Consider the following 13,695-nt stretch of genomic DNA (forward strand, 5'->3'; position numbering starts at 1 on the left):
ATTTTTTAAAGGAAAAAATATACTTTACTCCCTAAATTTTGAGGCAATTTTTAATTCGACTTTTAATGTTTTAATTTTGGCAATATACTTTCCAAACTTTTAAATTTTTACAATTTGACCAATTGTATCCCAAACTTTCCATATTGTCCATAATTTGCACATGAACGTTGATCGTCAATTTTAACCTCTTTGGCTGACAAAATGGGGTTTTTTGTCATAAGATGATAGTTTGATGGGGTCAGGTGTCATAGTTGGTAGTTCATGAAGGGAAAGTGCCAAGACACTCTAGTTCATGGGGGCAAAAGGTAATTACCTCAAAAATAAAAAATAAATAAAAAAATTCGGGGTGGCTCTTTGGCCATCTGGCCATTTTTGCACCCCCAAATTTGTTTTTTTTTTTTTTAAATAAAAATTTTATATATAAAAAAAAAATTAGGGGCAATATGAGAATTTTGAGATAACATTGGTTGAATTGCAAAAATTTGGAAGTTTGGGGAGGGGGGTGCATTGTCAAAATTGAAACTTTTGAGGTCGAATTGAAAAACGCCCTAAACTTTGGGAGGAAAAGTGTAATTTTCCTTTCTTTTTTTTTTTTTTATAAATAAGAAACACTTAAGAGAGTAATTTTTCTTCAGTTTTTGGCAATTTCTTGATTTTTCTTAAATTTGTATAAGAGTTGTGCTTTTTGACCATGATTTAAACTTCCATAAGGATTTCTCTGCACTAAGCACATAATAACATGTTCATACAATTTCAACACAAAGCTTTTGGTGAATTTCACCAAGCTCTTCTTGTTAATTTCTTCTTCAAATACTTCCCTTCCAGCTTAAAAGCTCTTCTAATTTCAAAATCATTGCCAAGTTACTGCTATTGGACTTCTCACAGTATACAACTCAGACATCCAAATCAAAGACCCAAAAGAAAACTTGGTAGAAATTTTTTTCCCACCTAATGCAGTAAACCTCACACTGTAACTTAACTTCTCACCCAAGTTTCCAAAAGTTAAGCTCCTTGGCTCAACAGTAACTGATAATCCAACTGGTTCATCCACTTTCACCACATATGTACTCCTTGGGGTCCCAACATTTGTCACTGTCCTCTTGTATGCCACACTTACTTTCCTGGCATTTTCATCCAAAATCACAGCAAAAGAAGGGTAATTCAAGTTGCCTGCAGGCTCAAAAACTGCTTTGTTAGGACAAGTGAAATTCCCCCTTGACAGCAAAGCTATCTGAGAAGAGGTATAATTGAGGCTGCACAAATAATTAAGGTAGTCCTTGGATGAGATGTCGTAGATTAGCCCTGGATTAGCAGCACTTTGTGGATCAACATGGCCTGAACCAAATGCAAAAGGTGTTGCCGGTGCAGAGGTGTTAGAGCCAACATCTGCTATTGGACCCCGTTTGTTGTCTACTGTGTAAGCTGTTGTCATTAGAGCAGATTTGATTGCTGCAGATGACCAACGTTTGTGTACAGATTTGAGCAGAGCAGCTAAGCCACTGACATGAGGACAAGACATGGAAGTCCCTGAAATTATGTTGAACATGACACTTCTTTTGTCGGTGTTGAGCAAGGATGGGCTAGTCTTTGGCGGCCAAGCAGCCAATATGTTCACGCCTGTATTAAAATATAAATTAAATGATTAATTTCAGCCATTTGTATTAACTTAAATTTTTTTAGATAAATGATGATTTAACAACCTGGTGCAGTCACGTCAGGCTTGATCACATCTGGTCCAACCAAGCTCGGCCCTCGAGACGAAAATGCCGCCATTGCTGGTGCGGTGTTGCCGTAAACCATTCCTTTGAATGTCACCGACGCGGTTGGGGTTTTCGCCAAGCCGACATAGTTCTTGACGGCTTTACCTGCAGAAGCACCTAAAGAAGTGGCTGGCAAAATGTGGGGGTCAGCAAAAAGCTCCTCACCTTCATCTTCAGTGTTGAGTAACAGCATTCCAGCACCTCCTGCCTTTTTCACTTGCTCTCCCTTTTGTGTCCGGCTATTTATTCCTCGCTCGCAAACAACAATGTTTCCCTTCACAAGCTTTGGCGATAGGGAGCCATCAAGACAAAGATTTGCTCCTATGCCACCTGCAGTGCTTGCATATACAAGTGGCAGCTGCTTAGTCCGCTCGCCAGAGTATAAAGATGACCCTTCAAAAGTTTTCCCATTTCCAAGCTTCACTTTTGTTGGAAAGCTTCTGTCGATGTAGCTTGCAGCAACGGTCATGATCCATGGTGCCGTATTGCCCACAGAAGAGCTAAAAGGGCCTGAATTGCCTGCGGAGCAAGAAACAAAAACCCCTTTTTGGACTGCCCCAAATGAGGCTATTGCAACATTGTCACTATAATATGGCCTGGAGATTCCTCCTAAAGAGAGTGACAGGACATCGACTCCATCAGCAACAGCACGGTCCATGGCGGCCAATATATCAGAATTGGCGCAACCTGCCGTCCAGCACGCTTTATAAGCCGCAACTCTTGACGTATATCTGTTAAAGTATTGATTAAATAATTAAATTTATTATTTTTTATCAACTTATATAAACTTTTATGATAAGTGGCGATTTTGTAAGAATTTGAGAATTTATTACTCCTAATGTTATAAGGTTATGTAATACTAATCCTATTAAACTGTTGGTTAATTAAAAGGATTGGTTTCCATCCTTCTTTGATAGGAAGTTGAGTTATAAGTGAATAAAGAAAACCGTTTTCCTAGTGTTTAGGCTTTCATATCAAGATTTTAAGAACGTTTAGGCTTTCATATCAAAATTTAATCAAAATTAAATGATTAAATTTCATCCGCTTAAACTTTTAAAATAAGTAATGGTTTTGAAATAATTTATTAGACTCTTAATGTTATAAGGTTATTCAATACTAATATCATTAAATTGTTGGTTAATTAAGAGAAGTGGTTTCCATTTGAATTAAAGCTTCTTTGATGGAAAGTTGAGTTATAAGTGAATAAAGGAAACCGTTATTTGTCTACCCTATAAATATATGTACAATATCCATCGGACATCAGTTTTGTGTATCTTAAAAGGATTAAGCGAGAGAAGCCGTTTTCTAATGATATGTCGATTTATCATACAAGTTTAACATGCATGATAATCACGTCATGAGTTCGAACGTTGACTAATATAAACAGTGTGATTTAACAGTACCTCATTCCGCTGGCAACACCCTTTGCGACGCCGAAGAGGCTTGCGCTGTGCACGAGATTTCCGGCAGCAGTTGAAGCAGTGTGTGTCCCGTGGCCTTCAGAGTCCCGAGGGGATCGATAATCCAGAGTCTCATTGATTCTTCCAGCAAAGGCCTCGTACCCTTTGAAGAAGGCTCTTGCACCAATTAGTTTCTTGTTACAGCTTGACCGAGAGAAGTTTGTGCCTTTCTCACAAACGCCTTTCCAACGAGAGGGCACTTTGGGCATGCCGGAATCCTTGAAACTGACATGTTCCGGCCAGATTCCGGTGTCGACAATGCCTATGATCACATCTGAAGCCAAGCTGGAAGCGCTCCAGAGTCCTCTGCCGGGTTGCAGGCCAAGAAACAGAGGGGTGTGAGTGGTGTGGAGGCTTAGCATTTCGTCAGGAATGGCGGAGAGAAAGCCGTTGAGTTTTTTTAAGGATTCGAGCTGTTTGGTTGAGAGCTGGGCGGCAAAACCAGAAATGGTGGTCTCATAGATATAAAGAAGCTCGAGGGGTGACACTTGCTCATCTTCATATGAGTTTTCAGACATGGAATCAATCACAACTTCGTACCATTTTCTGGCATTTCCAGGAGTATCATCTGACGCTGTGATTTTGGTCTTGTCCATGTGGATTATGTATGTCTGTTTCCCCACTGAAGCAACTGAGCTTGCTGCCATGAAGGCTAGCAGAAGCAAGCATGTCCATAACATCATGATGACTGTAAAACATAAAAATAAATAAATAAAAGGTCTAGGAGTATGCTTATTGGTGAATAATTTAATTACTATACATTTAAAATCTCTTCATGCATGTGAATTGCAGTATATATTTTAAAAAATAAAAATAAAAATGGAAAATAGCTTACTCATTTTGTTGGTGTCTTCGGCATGTTCTTAATTTAGATTTGCAATGAATTTAAAACTATATGATAGATATATAGATGTAATATTACCAAAACATCAAGCATTGTGGTTTAATTATGAGAAATGATAAAAATCATTCTCTCAACTATCTCCGTATAGTGAACGAGTGAATTTACCATTGAATTTTTATGGAATCCATACGAGTCCACAAATCCAATGGTAGATCTATTAGATTTGCAAAACAATATAGTTGAAAGATGGTTAAGAGAATGACGTGTAACATGCCTCTTTAATTATTGTCCATCACCCACTCCCTCCCTCCTTCCCCCAAAAAAAGTCTCGGTTTGGGCCGAATTCCAGTTAAAACTAGACCAGTTGAGATTCTTGTTATGGGATACGTGGCCCTAATTCCGACATGTCAAATTTCAAATGGAATTGGATCCAAGCTAAGAAAAAAAAAAAAATCCACGAAAAAAAGAAAAGCATAGAGAGAGCTGCAGGTTAGGTAAATAAAATGAAAAAGAATGCATAGAGATCGAGAGAGTTGGTGTATACCTTCTTCCTTGCACAACCAATGAGAATGAGAACTAAAATGTAGGATGAGTGATAATCCATTAGAAAGAGGTTCTTTTATAGGCAAAATCAAACAAGAAATTTAACTACAAAAAAATTGGGTTTTAGTGACTTCAATTTGATGACATGTCGGCCAAAAACGTCACTAATTGGATGGTGATGTGGGTCGCGGGGCATTAATTGAGCACATAAAGATAGAAAGAATCTTTCCCACTTTTTCTTCTCCTTCAAAAGTACACGTTTTCAATTGGATTAAAGCATCGCCATGATTGTTTCACCTTCTCCATCCTAAAAAAAAAAAAAAAAGGGACCAAAGCAAGAGGAGGGAAAGCTCGAGAAGACTAAGAAGCGTAAGCAACAATCCAACATTGTACCAAGGGAATTTTAGGGTATGTTAATGTGTTTTGAATAGTGCTTTTTGCTTTTAGTTTGAAAAAGTGTTTTAATATGATATAAATGAGAAAAAAGCTTTTTAGACGGGGTGTATTTTGTTTTTAAAAGTTTTTCTAGAAGAGTCTATAATTGAGAAAATGTTTTCTATGTGCTGCACTTACTTATTTTGAGAAACCCAAATAAATATAGTGCCCAACTAGTTAAAACTTTTTTAAAAAATGAATTAAGAGAAAAAAAAAAAATGTCGGCCAAGGTGGCTGCGCGACCACCCCAATCAGAATAGGGGTGACTGCACAGCCACCCCGACAAGTACAAGCATAGGCGAAGCCACATGAGGGTGAGAGATCAAGGGTGTTTTGCCACCTCTGACCCTTCTAAAATTTAAATAGCCTCGAAAGAGTAATGTTAGAAGTCCTCTTTATGTCTTTTTTGTGTCTCTTAAAACCTTATGCGAGTTTTAAAATTATTATTGGATCAAAATCTAGTAATAATTTATCATAAATTCAATAATAATTTTAAAAGTCACATTATTTTTGAATGATACAAGAAGGAGATGGGGATGGCGTCTGGCATTACTTGCCTACGAATAATTTCCCTTTTAACTTTTATTGCCCACCTTTAAACAAAAGAAGAAAAAGTGCCTCTATTTTAAATATTAGTTATGATGAAATCCTCAACAAACTTATCAATGCATGAGACAAGCAATAACAGTATACCCAAAAGGCAAACATGTGCTTGTGCCGGGTCTTTGTTGGGCATTTTGTTGTTTTTCTGTTGTTATTTTTAAGTGTATTTTAATTTTATTGATGTCATGTTTTTTTGGTTTTGGTGGTTATTAATCTCCCTGTGTCTTTGAGTTCCGTCTTTGCTGTGGAGATTTTTGAAACCGGTACTCTTTCCTCTTCATCGGATCCAGATGGAATTTTGGTGCTCATCTAATATTAGATGATTAATCATCGACATCCGTTTGGTTGTCATCTCAGTTGCTTGCTAGTAAGGGTTTGGGAAGAGTTGAGGGACTTTCAAGGTTTGTGCCCCTTCCCATGCCCCTCAGCTTTGCCGTAATACTGTCTTCAATGGCCCTTCAAAGAGGATCGGGCCAATTTTTGACCAATTTTCTACTATTTGATTTTGCCCCTGTAAACCAAAATTTCGATCCCACCACTGAATAATAGGATGGCCGTGTGACCACCCCCACTACTTGGAGTGGCCCTAAGGCTATGGCCGCCCTAATTATATAATTTTTTTAAATAATAGGTTAAATCTTACATCTATAAAAGTTAACAGTGTCTGTTTTGTCAAAATGTTCTTATAACAAAAGAAGAAGACATATTTATAAAAAAGGTTTTGTTTCTAAGATTGTTTCTTAATTAATGTTTTTTTCTTGCAAACAGAAAACCAAAACACAATCAGGGTGTGCTTGTTAAAGGGTTTTGATCCGATACTATAGTAAAAATTGATTGTTGTAAAAAAAAAAGAGTAAGAATGGGTTTTTTCAAAAAGTAAAAAAGTAAGAATATAATGTTTGGTATAGAAAAATGAAAATTTTTTGTTTTGTAATGATTTTTTTATTTTAATAATAATAAAAAGTAATTGATGTGACGTAAAAAGTAAGAAAATGTTGAAAAAATGAAAAAAGAAAGAGAAAAAGAGTGAGATGACTAGTATTGAATCAAAATCGTTTAACAAACAGGGTCTCAAGCATGTCCATGATGCCGTACGACGTCCCGTAAAACTAGTTGAAATTAATGTAGCATCTCAATATATAACTAGGAAGTTGGTCTATCGGAGAATATTTAGTTAATTAGTTCTATTGATTGGACGAAGTTTTAGTACGTTTGGATTTTTTATTGTTCTGCAAATATTAATTTCATGGTTACAACTCTTACACTAATTTGCTTCTTTCACATTACATATTTACACAAAGATGAACAAGAGAGACAGAAGATAAGATGAAAGAGAAGAGGCCAGAATGAGCACCCCACCAACTACAACTTTAATCATGACTAGTCATTATTCGAGGCGTGGGTTTGGCAGAGAATGAATTTAATTTGTATATATGTAATTCTCAATTTCCGTCCACCTTTTGTTTGATGCCTATATATATATACAGACACACATCTAAGCTTTCATTCCAAGGGAAATAGTACTCAAATCCTCTGTTTTTTACTTCATTTCTTAAGCGAATGAGCTGGTTCAACTGTTATTGAAAGCCACGAAGCTTATTCGTCATCCACAGTTGATTTTATCTTTCCTTTGAAGGCTGGTCTTCTTTGAAGCCTGTCAATGATTAATTTCATTGAGGGGTATCTTAGATGCTTGTCCATGAAGCAAGGTTACGTGGTCCTGCTCTAGGGCATAACAAAATCATGTGGTCCGAGCCTGGCCAAGACTAGAAGATGAAGTAGCCAAAGTCCGTAAAAAATCTCACAGGCCAACATAGATGAATGCATGAGAACTTAATTAAGTACAGTGGATATATAACAAGAAATTCATTGGCTAGAGCACTTCCAATGGCCTAAGTATTTCCTCCTTTTTTTGGCCAAAATGACTAAACAAAAATCCTTAAAAAGCCAGCCCCTCAGATTAGTCATTTAAAATGCAAAATGCGTCGTGATGCATTAATTTTTGTTCCATTTGTAAACAGTAACGTGACATTGTACTCAAATTTATCTTTTGTTTATTATTTCTCTCTCCCTCGATCTCTTTTTTTCCACGCTTTTCTCCTTCATTTTCAATATTTATCTCGAGTTGTTGTGAACAGTTTCAGATCAATGATTGATAGTCATGTTGTGGTTGGCATGGTTAATTGTAAGTTGTTTCTCTTCTAATATTGAGTTGTTTTAATTTGCTATTGAGATAGAATGGATTTATTGGCATCCGAAAGATCGAGGCAATTAAGGACAATTTAAATTCAATGACAAATTCTCTCAAACCTGAGGGGGATGATGGAGACCAAATAGCCAATACCTTCATGCAAAGCTCATTCGACCAAGTCCACGAGATGTTGCTCAATACTAATTCTTGAGTGCTTCATTTCAGTCGAATTATGTTTGATTGAGAATGCAATGTTTTGTCGTGTTCTAGCAAACTTAATGTTTGTTCGACTAAGATCACAAAAATGTAATTTAATAATTTATATTTTTAAGACAACGACCTTACTTCTATTTAAGCTCAATAGGGACAACTTGGCCGCTAGACGTACTTCAGTATTTTTATCAATTTTTCAATAATAATTAAAAAAAAAAAAAACTCCATGGAGATCTTTTTTTTCTCAATTTTTCGGCCCGCAGACTCCATGGACAATATAATGAGTGATGCTACATACTACACCTTCATCACATTAGGTTGATATAGCCGTGCTCATCAAAGGCCGATCCAATGACTGATGAGTATTGTCATATTAGCCCAGCAACACGGGGGTAGTTTGAGCATTACTCAAATCTAATTATTGTACTTATCTACCATTTATGCTTATCTCCATAGAGTCAATTGAGCCAATAAAAGAGAATAAGTGAACCAAATTGGATAAATTAATGAAGTGAAGCTTAGAACATAATTAAGAAATACAATGTACATAAGCGTACAAGCATGTACGTAGACATGCCCCTACTGCTATATAGCACACTATGTCGGCATCGAAGCACCAATCTTCACACGCCGACCGTTAGATTCATTCCCGTTTTTCATATTACCGTTATTTCATGGACTATAAATGACAACTGGGCTCCTTACAATGTTGTGGGAACTTTTCCATACAAGTGAACCAGAAACCATTTGCAAGCTTGGCATTGCCTTGGCTCTCACGACAACCCTGTAGCGTAGCGTCTGATTGACGGCAGTGAAGGAGAGACTCGAGGGGTTCACAGTGATTTCAACTCCTTTGGGAGCTCTAATGGTGGCATTGTAGACGGATTGAGCAGCGCCGACATTGGTGACTACTCTCTGGAAAACACCTGTTGTTGTCTGTTGCTTGGCTTGCAAGCTAAGATGTATGGTTGGATAGTTGAGATCATCGTAGCCAATTCCACGACGGAATTTTGTACAGTTTACGGATTTTGAACCGAATAGAACTGCCAAAGAGGATGAATTATAGCCCTCGTGGCATAAGAACCGGATGTAAAGGAGTTCACCAATGTCATAAACTAAGCCCGGGTTGGTAGCTCGAATTGGATTCACTTGACCGGCACCATATGCAAATTCTCCATGTTTGGTCACCCTCTGGCTCATAGGAGTCGCTTCACAAATAGATCGATGCAATTAGTGTCAATTAACCATGAAGAAATTGTTTGTACTCATGTAGGGTCCAACTGTAAATATGATTCTTCATGAGACAGTAGGGGCCTGTTTGAAATTGCGTTTGAGGGAGGGCCTAAAATTATGTTTAACACTCAAAAAGTCCGTTTGAAAAAAAAAAAAAAAAAAAAAAAGTAATCATTTGGTAAAAAAATTAAAAGCGTTTTAAGAGTAAAAAAAGCCGAAAAATGGTCAAAACCCACTTTTAACAAAAGCTTAAAAATGAAGCTTTTGCCAGAAAAACATTTTTTGACTTAAAAAATCTATTTCTCAAACGCAATCCCAAACATAATCTTATAAGCAAAAAAAAAAAAAAAAAAAAAAAGGCTTTCTTAAATAAAGTTTTTATCAAAAGTGAGGTTTTTTTTTTTTTTTTTTTTTTTTTTTTTTTCATTTTTAGAGTAAAAAAGTAAAAAAAAAAGTACTATTTAAACTTTTTACGAAACAAGTCAGCTTTTGTTTGGTACGACTTTTTAGGTATTATATAAAAGTATATTTTAAACCCTCTAACGCAATTTCGAACAGGCCCTAAGTGACTTATCACTCGAGCCAATCCCTTGGAGTTAAAGCCGAGATTTTTTGAAGCATACAAAGCTTTGGAGTATGCTTAAAATAAAAGACACTGAATATTTTTTTAGTTTTTTATAATTTTTAAGAATCATAAACCTTAAACCCTAAATTCCAAAGATCTAGTTAGAGCGAAACCCCAAACACTCCGATTATTAATTACCAAAAAAAAAAAAAAAACCTTATAATTAAGGAGAGGGTAAAATTTTTACCTGTGGTAATGAGGGCAGATTTGATAGCAGCTGGACTCCAATTTGGATGGAATGACTTGACATAGGCTGCTGCTCCGGCGACGTGAGGGCATGCCATTGAAGTCCCAGACAAGAGGGAAAACTTGGAAAATTGGGTGTCACCTTTCAAGCCGGTGAGCGACTTCAAAGGGGTGAAAGCTGCCAGAATATTAACACCGGGTGCTGCAATATCGGGCTGTACCACCACAACATATCGGCTTTGTTAATTAGGTTTAATATATACGTACACATCATGAAAGCCATGCAGAAAGCAGGAAAAAAGGTTTTGTGCTTAATTAGTTTGAAATATTACTTTGAGAACACGCTTTGTTCCGGAATTTGGGCCTCGAGATGAAAAATCAGCAATAAAAGGAGAAGGCTCCAATTTTATTTCGTGGGTCTTGCCTATCACTCCTGATGATGATGATCTACATTGCACAAGAAATTCAATTAATTACTTAATTAAGCAGGCTAGGCTAGGAACTATAATATATGTGTGGATGTATATATATTTATATATATACCTTGTCAAATTTATGTAATTATCTATGATTTGGCCAATGGTGCCATTCACAATGGTTGCAGGGGACATGAAAATTGGGTTGGAATCCCAGGTATCATTACTTTGAAGTATAACGCCAGCACTGCCAATTCCGGTTAGATAAGAATCAGTACCCCATTCTCCTAATTTGCAGGAAATGATCCTTCCCTTCGCCTTAGCAGGGTTTAATGAGCCTGACAAGCAAAACCTGTACAATATATATGATGAAAAATGTTACTTTTGTTTTTGTGAAAAATTCCCACTTGAACAAAGGGAATTAATTAAGTACCTAGCATCTTCCTTGGTTGAAGGGTCAAGGGCCACATCTTCCCCTCTAACAAGAGGGTATAATGCCTTCTTTGGACTGAATGTGTTCACGCCAATCCCCTGGACATTTCACATATTATACTACTAGAATATTAATTAAATCATCAAATTCATCTATTTTTAGTTATTGACTTAAGCTTTTGAGTTATATAAGTGATGATTTAATATGGTATAAGAGTCACATGTCCTAAGTTCGAACAATATTGTCGATCTATATCATTTACCCCCTATTATTTCAATTAAATATTTCACAATTTATTTATTTTTGGAAAAAGTGATGGTTTAACAATGACAATCTCATGCGCCAGTTAGTGTCCTCCTGCCGCCCTCCCTACATAGTTGTTGCTGTTTTGTGGGGTATTTTTGGGCTAGCTTTATGTCTCCCAGTACTTGAGGAGATTTTTGCTCCGAACTTCATGTTGGTGCCACCTACCATTGGCATATCCCTTCCGATCGACCTCTATCAATGCCTTCTTGTTGTGGGGGTTCAAGAAGGCCGGGTTAAGGAGCCTTTCGAAGTTTGTAACCCTTCTTGTGTTGTTTTCTTGAGTACTTCGATGCTAATCGCCTTAGCTGGCGACCATTATTGCTTAGGAAAAAAGTATATATATAGCCAAAAGAAATTTACAAGGCATGCATATAAAAATATAAAAACTTACTATGACGCTCTTTCCATTTCCCAAACGAACATCGCTCCTAAACGCCCTATCAATGCCACTAGCTGCCACGGTTAGAATCCAAGGTGCATGATTCGACACAGTACCTAAACTTGGTCCACTATTTCCAGCTGAGGCCACAGTGAGGATTCCCTTCTTCATGGCATGAAATGAACCGATTGCTATTGAGTCAACGTCGTAACCCACAAATATTCCACCAATAGAAATCGATATAATGTCCACACCATCATTTATAGCAGCTTCAAAACCAGCAAGCAAGTCCATATCCGAGCACCCAAAGGTGTCCCAGCAGACCTTGTACATGGCCACCCTAGCTGAGGGCACTGCACCACGTGCAGTGCCTTCGGCGAGCCCATAGAGGCTTGCATTTTGAACTAGGCTGCCGACCGCTGTTGACGATGTGTGGGTCCCGTGCCCTTGCACATCGACCGGAGAAATTATGTCCCCCGGATTCTCTAGGCGATCGAGCTTGAAGTACTTTGCACCTATCAGCTTGCTTCAGGTTCCCAAACATAAACAATAGCAACAAATGTTATTTAGAAACTATTATACGATTGAGATGACATTGTAATTAGGAAAAAGATACTCAAACATTTCTAATTAGAAAGAATCATATAATCATTAAAATCTAAGTCCACAAGATCTAAAATCATTAAAAATATCTAAGTTCACAAGATCTTAAAAATTTCTGCGATCATTTCTGAAAATAAAATAACTTTTGGAGTTGAATTTTAATTTGTTTTTCAGGTGAAAATGAATCGATTGAGCTTCATATTGGTAGGTGCATGAAAAAAGAAGAAAAAGAAAAGAAAATGGACACGATTTTACTTGTTGCATCCTGAGAAATTAGCGTAGCGGCGACAATTTCCTTTCCATCTTGCGGGTGGAGGACCAAGGCCGTCATCCTTAAAGCTCTCAGCATGTGGAGAAATCCCTGGCATGCACGAAGTTTGATCATTTGTAATTTGTTAATAAATAGAAAACGATAATTTAAAATAATTTAAAATTAATATATATATAAAAATCCAAGAACCTGTATCCAATAGGCCCACAATTATATCGCTCTCTATTTTCAAGTTCCTTCTTGCATTTAAAGGTAACCCAACGAAGTCCCATGACTTGGTAGTTTGTAGCTGGTGATACCTATTCGGCATCACATGTAGCACCTCGTTCCTATCTGAATTCACAACAAAAACTCTCTTCATATAAATCCCATATATATAATTTCAATCAAAATAATAATTGAGGAACATATATATATATGGCTTCACAATAATATACCCAATAGCTTTTGTGCTTCATCTTTTGTTAGATGTGCAGCAAATGCATTGAAGCTCGTGTAACTGTAGACCATGGACTTCCTGGCATCAACAATGCTGTTCCACGCATGCAAACCCATTAAATCTCAAAAAATAAATAAAAAAAATATCATGTTCATATATATATATATGTGTGTGTGTATATATATATATAAAAGCCAACCTACGTACCTTCCTTTGACAGACGAGAGGACATTTAGATTAATGTTTCTTTGAACTCTAGAGTCTGCGGACACGGGACCATTTTGCAGGAAAGCAATGTAGAATTCCTGTACAATAAATTCGATTATTGCATGAAAATAAAGCATAATTAATTAATGAGAAGACAAATAAAGCATGCATGCAAGCACGTACCTTTTTCTCAACTCCAATTTGACCGACAACACCACCTATCAAGACCAAGAGAAGAGGAAGAAGAAGCCGATGATATTTCGCCCCCGACATATATATGTTTCAATAATATATAATATTGTCTTCTTCCTTTTCCTCCTCTTCTTCTCCGTATCTACTAATCTCACGCAGGGTGATATATAACGAGCATGACACCCTGTATTACTTCACAAGAAAAGAAAAGCAGTTCGATTGAGGATAAAAACAGCCTTGTCTCCTTTAACATTTCAACCCCGGTTCCTCAGGTTTTCGGTTGGAAAAACCCGGAAAAGGAAAATAACAGAATTTCTGGTTGTCTTTCGCTTTATATTCAATGTACTTATACTTAG

The 13,695-nt window shown here is 36.9% G+C and overlaps 2 protein-coding genes across 2 annotated transcripts; both read right to left on the reverse strand.

Moving 5' to 3' along the window:
• Positions 1 to 748: 748 nt before the first annotated feature.
• SBTI1.1 (subtilase family protein) lies at positions 749 to 4,672 on the reverse strand. The gene is made up of 4 exons (XM_059602173.2): positions 4,609 to 4,672; positions 3,164 to 3,908; positions 1,701 to 2,491; positions 749 to 1,617 (listed from the first exon to the last, which is right to left on the reverse strand). The coding sequence occupies exons 2-4, from the start codon at positions 3,901 to 3,903 to the stop codon at positions 851 to 853; spliced, it is 2,298 nt and encodes a 765-aa protein (XP_059458156.2). The 5' UTR covers positions 3,904 to 3,908; positions 4,609 to 4,672; the 3' UTR covers positions 749 to 850.
• Positions 4,673 to 8,721: 4,049 nt separating this feature from the next.
• On the reverse strand, positions 8,722 to 13,420 carry LOC132188020 (subtilisin-like protease SBT4.14). Its single transcript, XM_059602440.2, has 11 exons — positions 13,331 to 13,420; positions 13,148 to 13,245; positions 12,939 to 13,033; positions 12,691 to 12,834; positions 12,486 to 12,591; positions 11,640 to 12,153; positions 10,943 to 11,040; positions 10,637 to 10,861; positions 10,426 to 10,540; positions 10,095 to 10,308; positions 8,722 to 9,257 (listed from the first exon to the last, which is right to left on the reverse strand). Exons 1-11 carry the CDS (start codon positions 13,418 to 13,420, stop codon positions 8,722 to 8,724), a joined length of 2,235 nt encoding a protein of 744 aa, XP_059458423.2.
• Between the last annotated feature and the right edge of the window lie 275 nt (positions 13,421 to 13,695).

The sequence above is a fragment of the Corylus avellana genome, chromosome 6 (genome assembly GCF_965113065.1).
Source record: "Corylus avellana chromosome 6, dhCorAvel1.hap1.2, whole genome shotgun sequence".
Taxonomy (NCBI): domain Eukaryota; kingdom Viridiplantae; phylum Streptophyta; class Magnoliopsida; order Fagales; family Betulaceae; genus Corylus; species Corylus avellana.

Excerpts from the sequence above, each read along its gene's own strand:
- LOC132188020 (XM_059602440.2), bottom strand. The coding sequence starts at position 13,420 with ATGTCGGGGGCGAAATATCATCGGCTTCTTCTTCCTCTTCTCTTGGTC. Across the intron at positions 12,154-12,485 it reads AATTTCTCAGGATGCAACAA|CAAGCTGATAGGTGCAAAGT; the intron begins GTAAAATCGTGT and ends GGGAACCTGAAG. Across the intron at positions 11,041-11,639 it reads GAAATGGAAAGAGCGTCATA|GGGATTGGCGTGAACACATT; the intron begins GTAAGTTTTTAT and ends TGAAATGTCCAG.
- SBTI1.1 (XM_059602173.2), bottom strand. The coding sequence starts at position 3,903 with ATGATGTTATGGACATGCTTGCTTCTGCTAGCCTTCATGGCAGCAAGC. Across the intron at positions 2,492-3,163 it reads GGTGTTGCCAGCGGAATGAG|ATATACGTCAAGAGTTGCGG; the intron begins GTACTGTTAAAT and ends ATACTTTAACAG. Across the intron at positions 1,618-1,700 it reads GCCTGACGTGACTGCACCAG|GCGTGAACATATTGGCTGCT; the intron begins GTTGTTAAATCA and ends ATTTTAATACAG.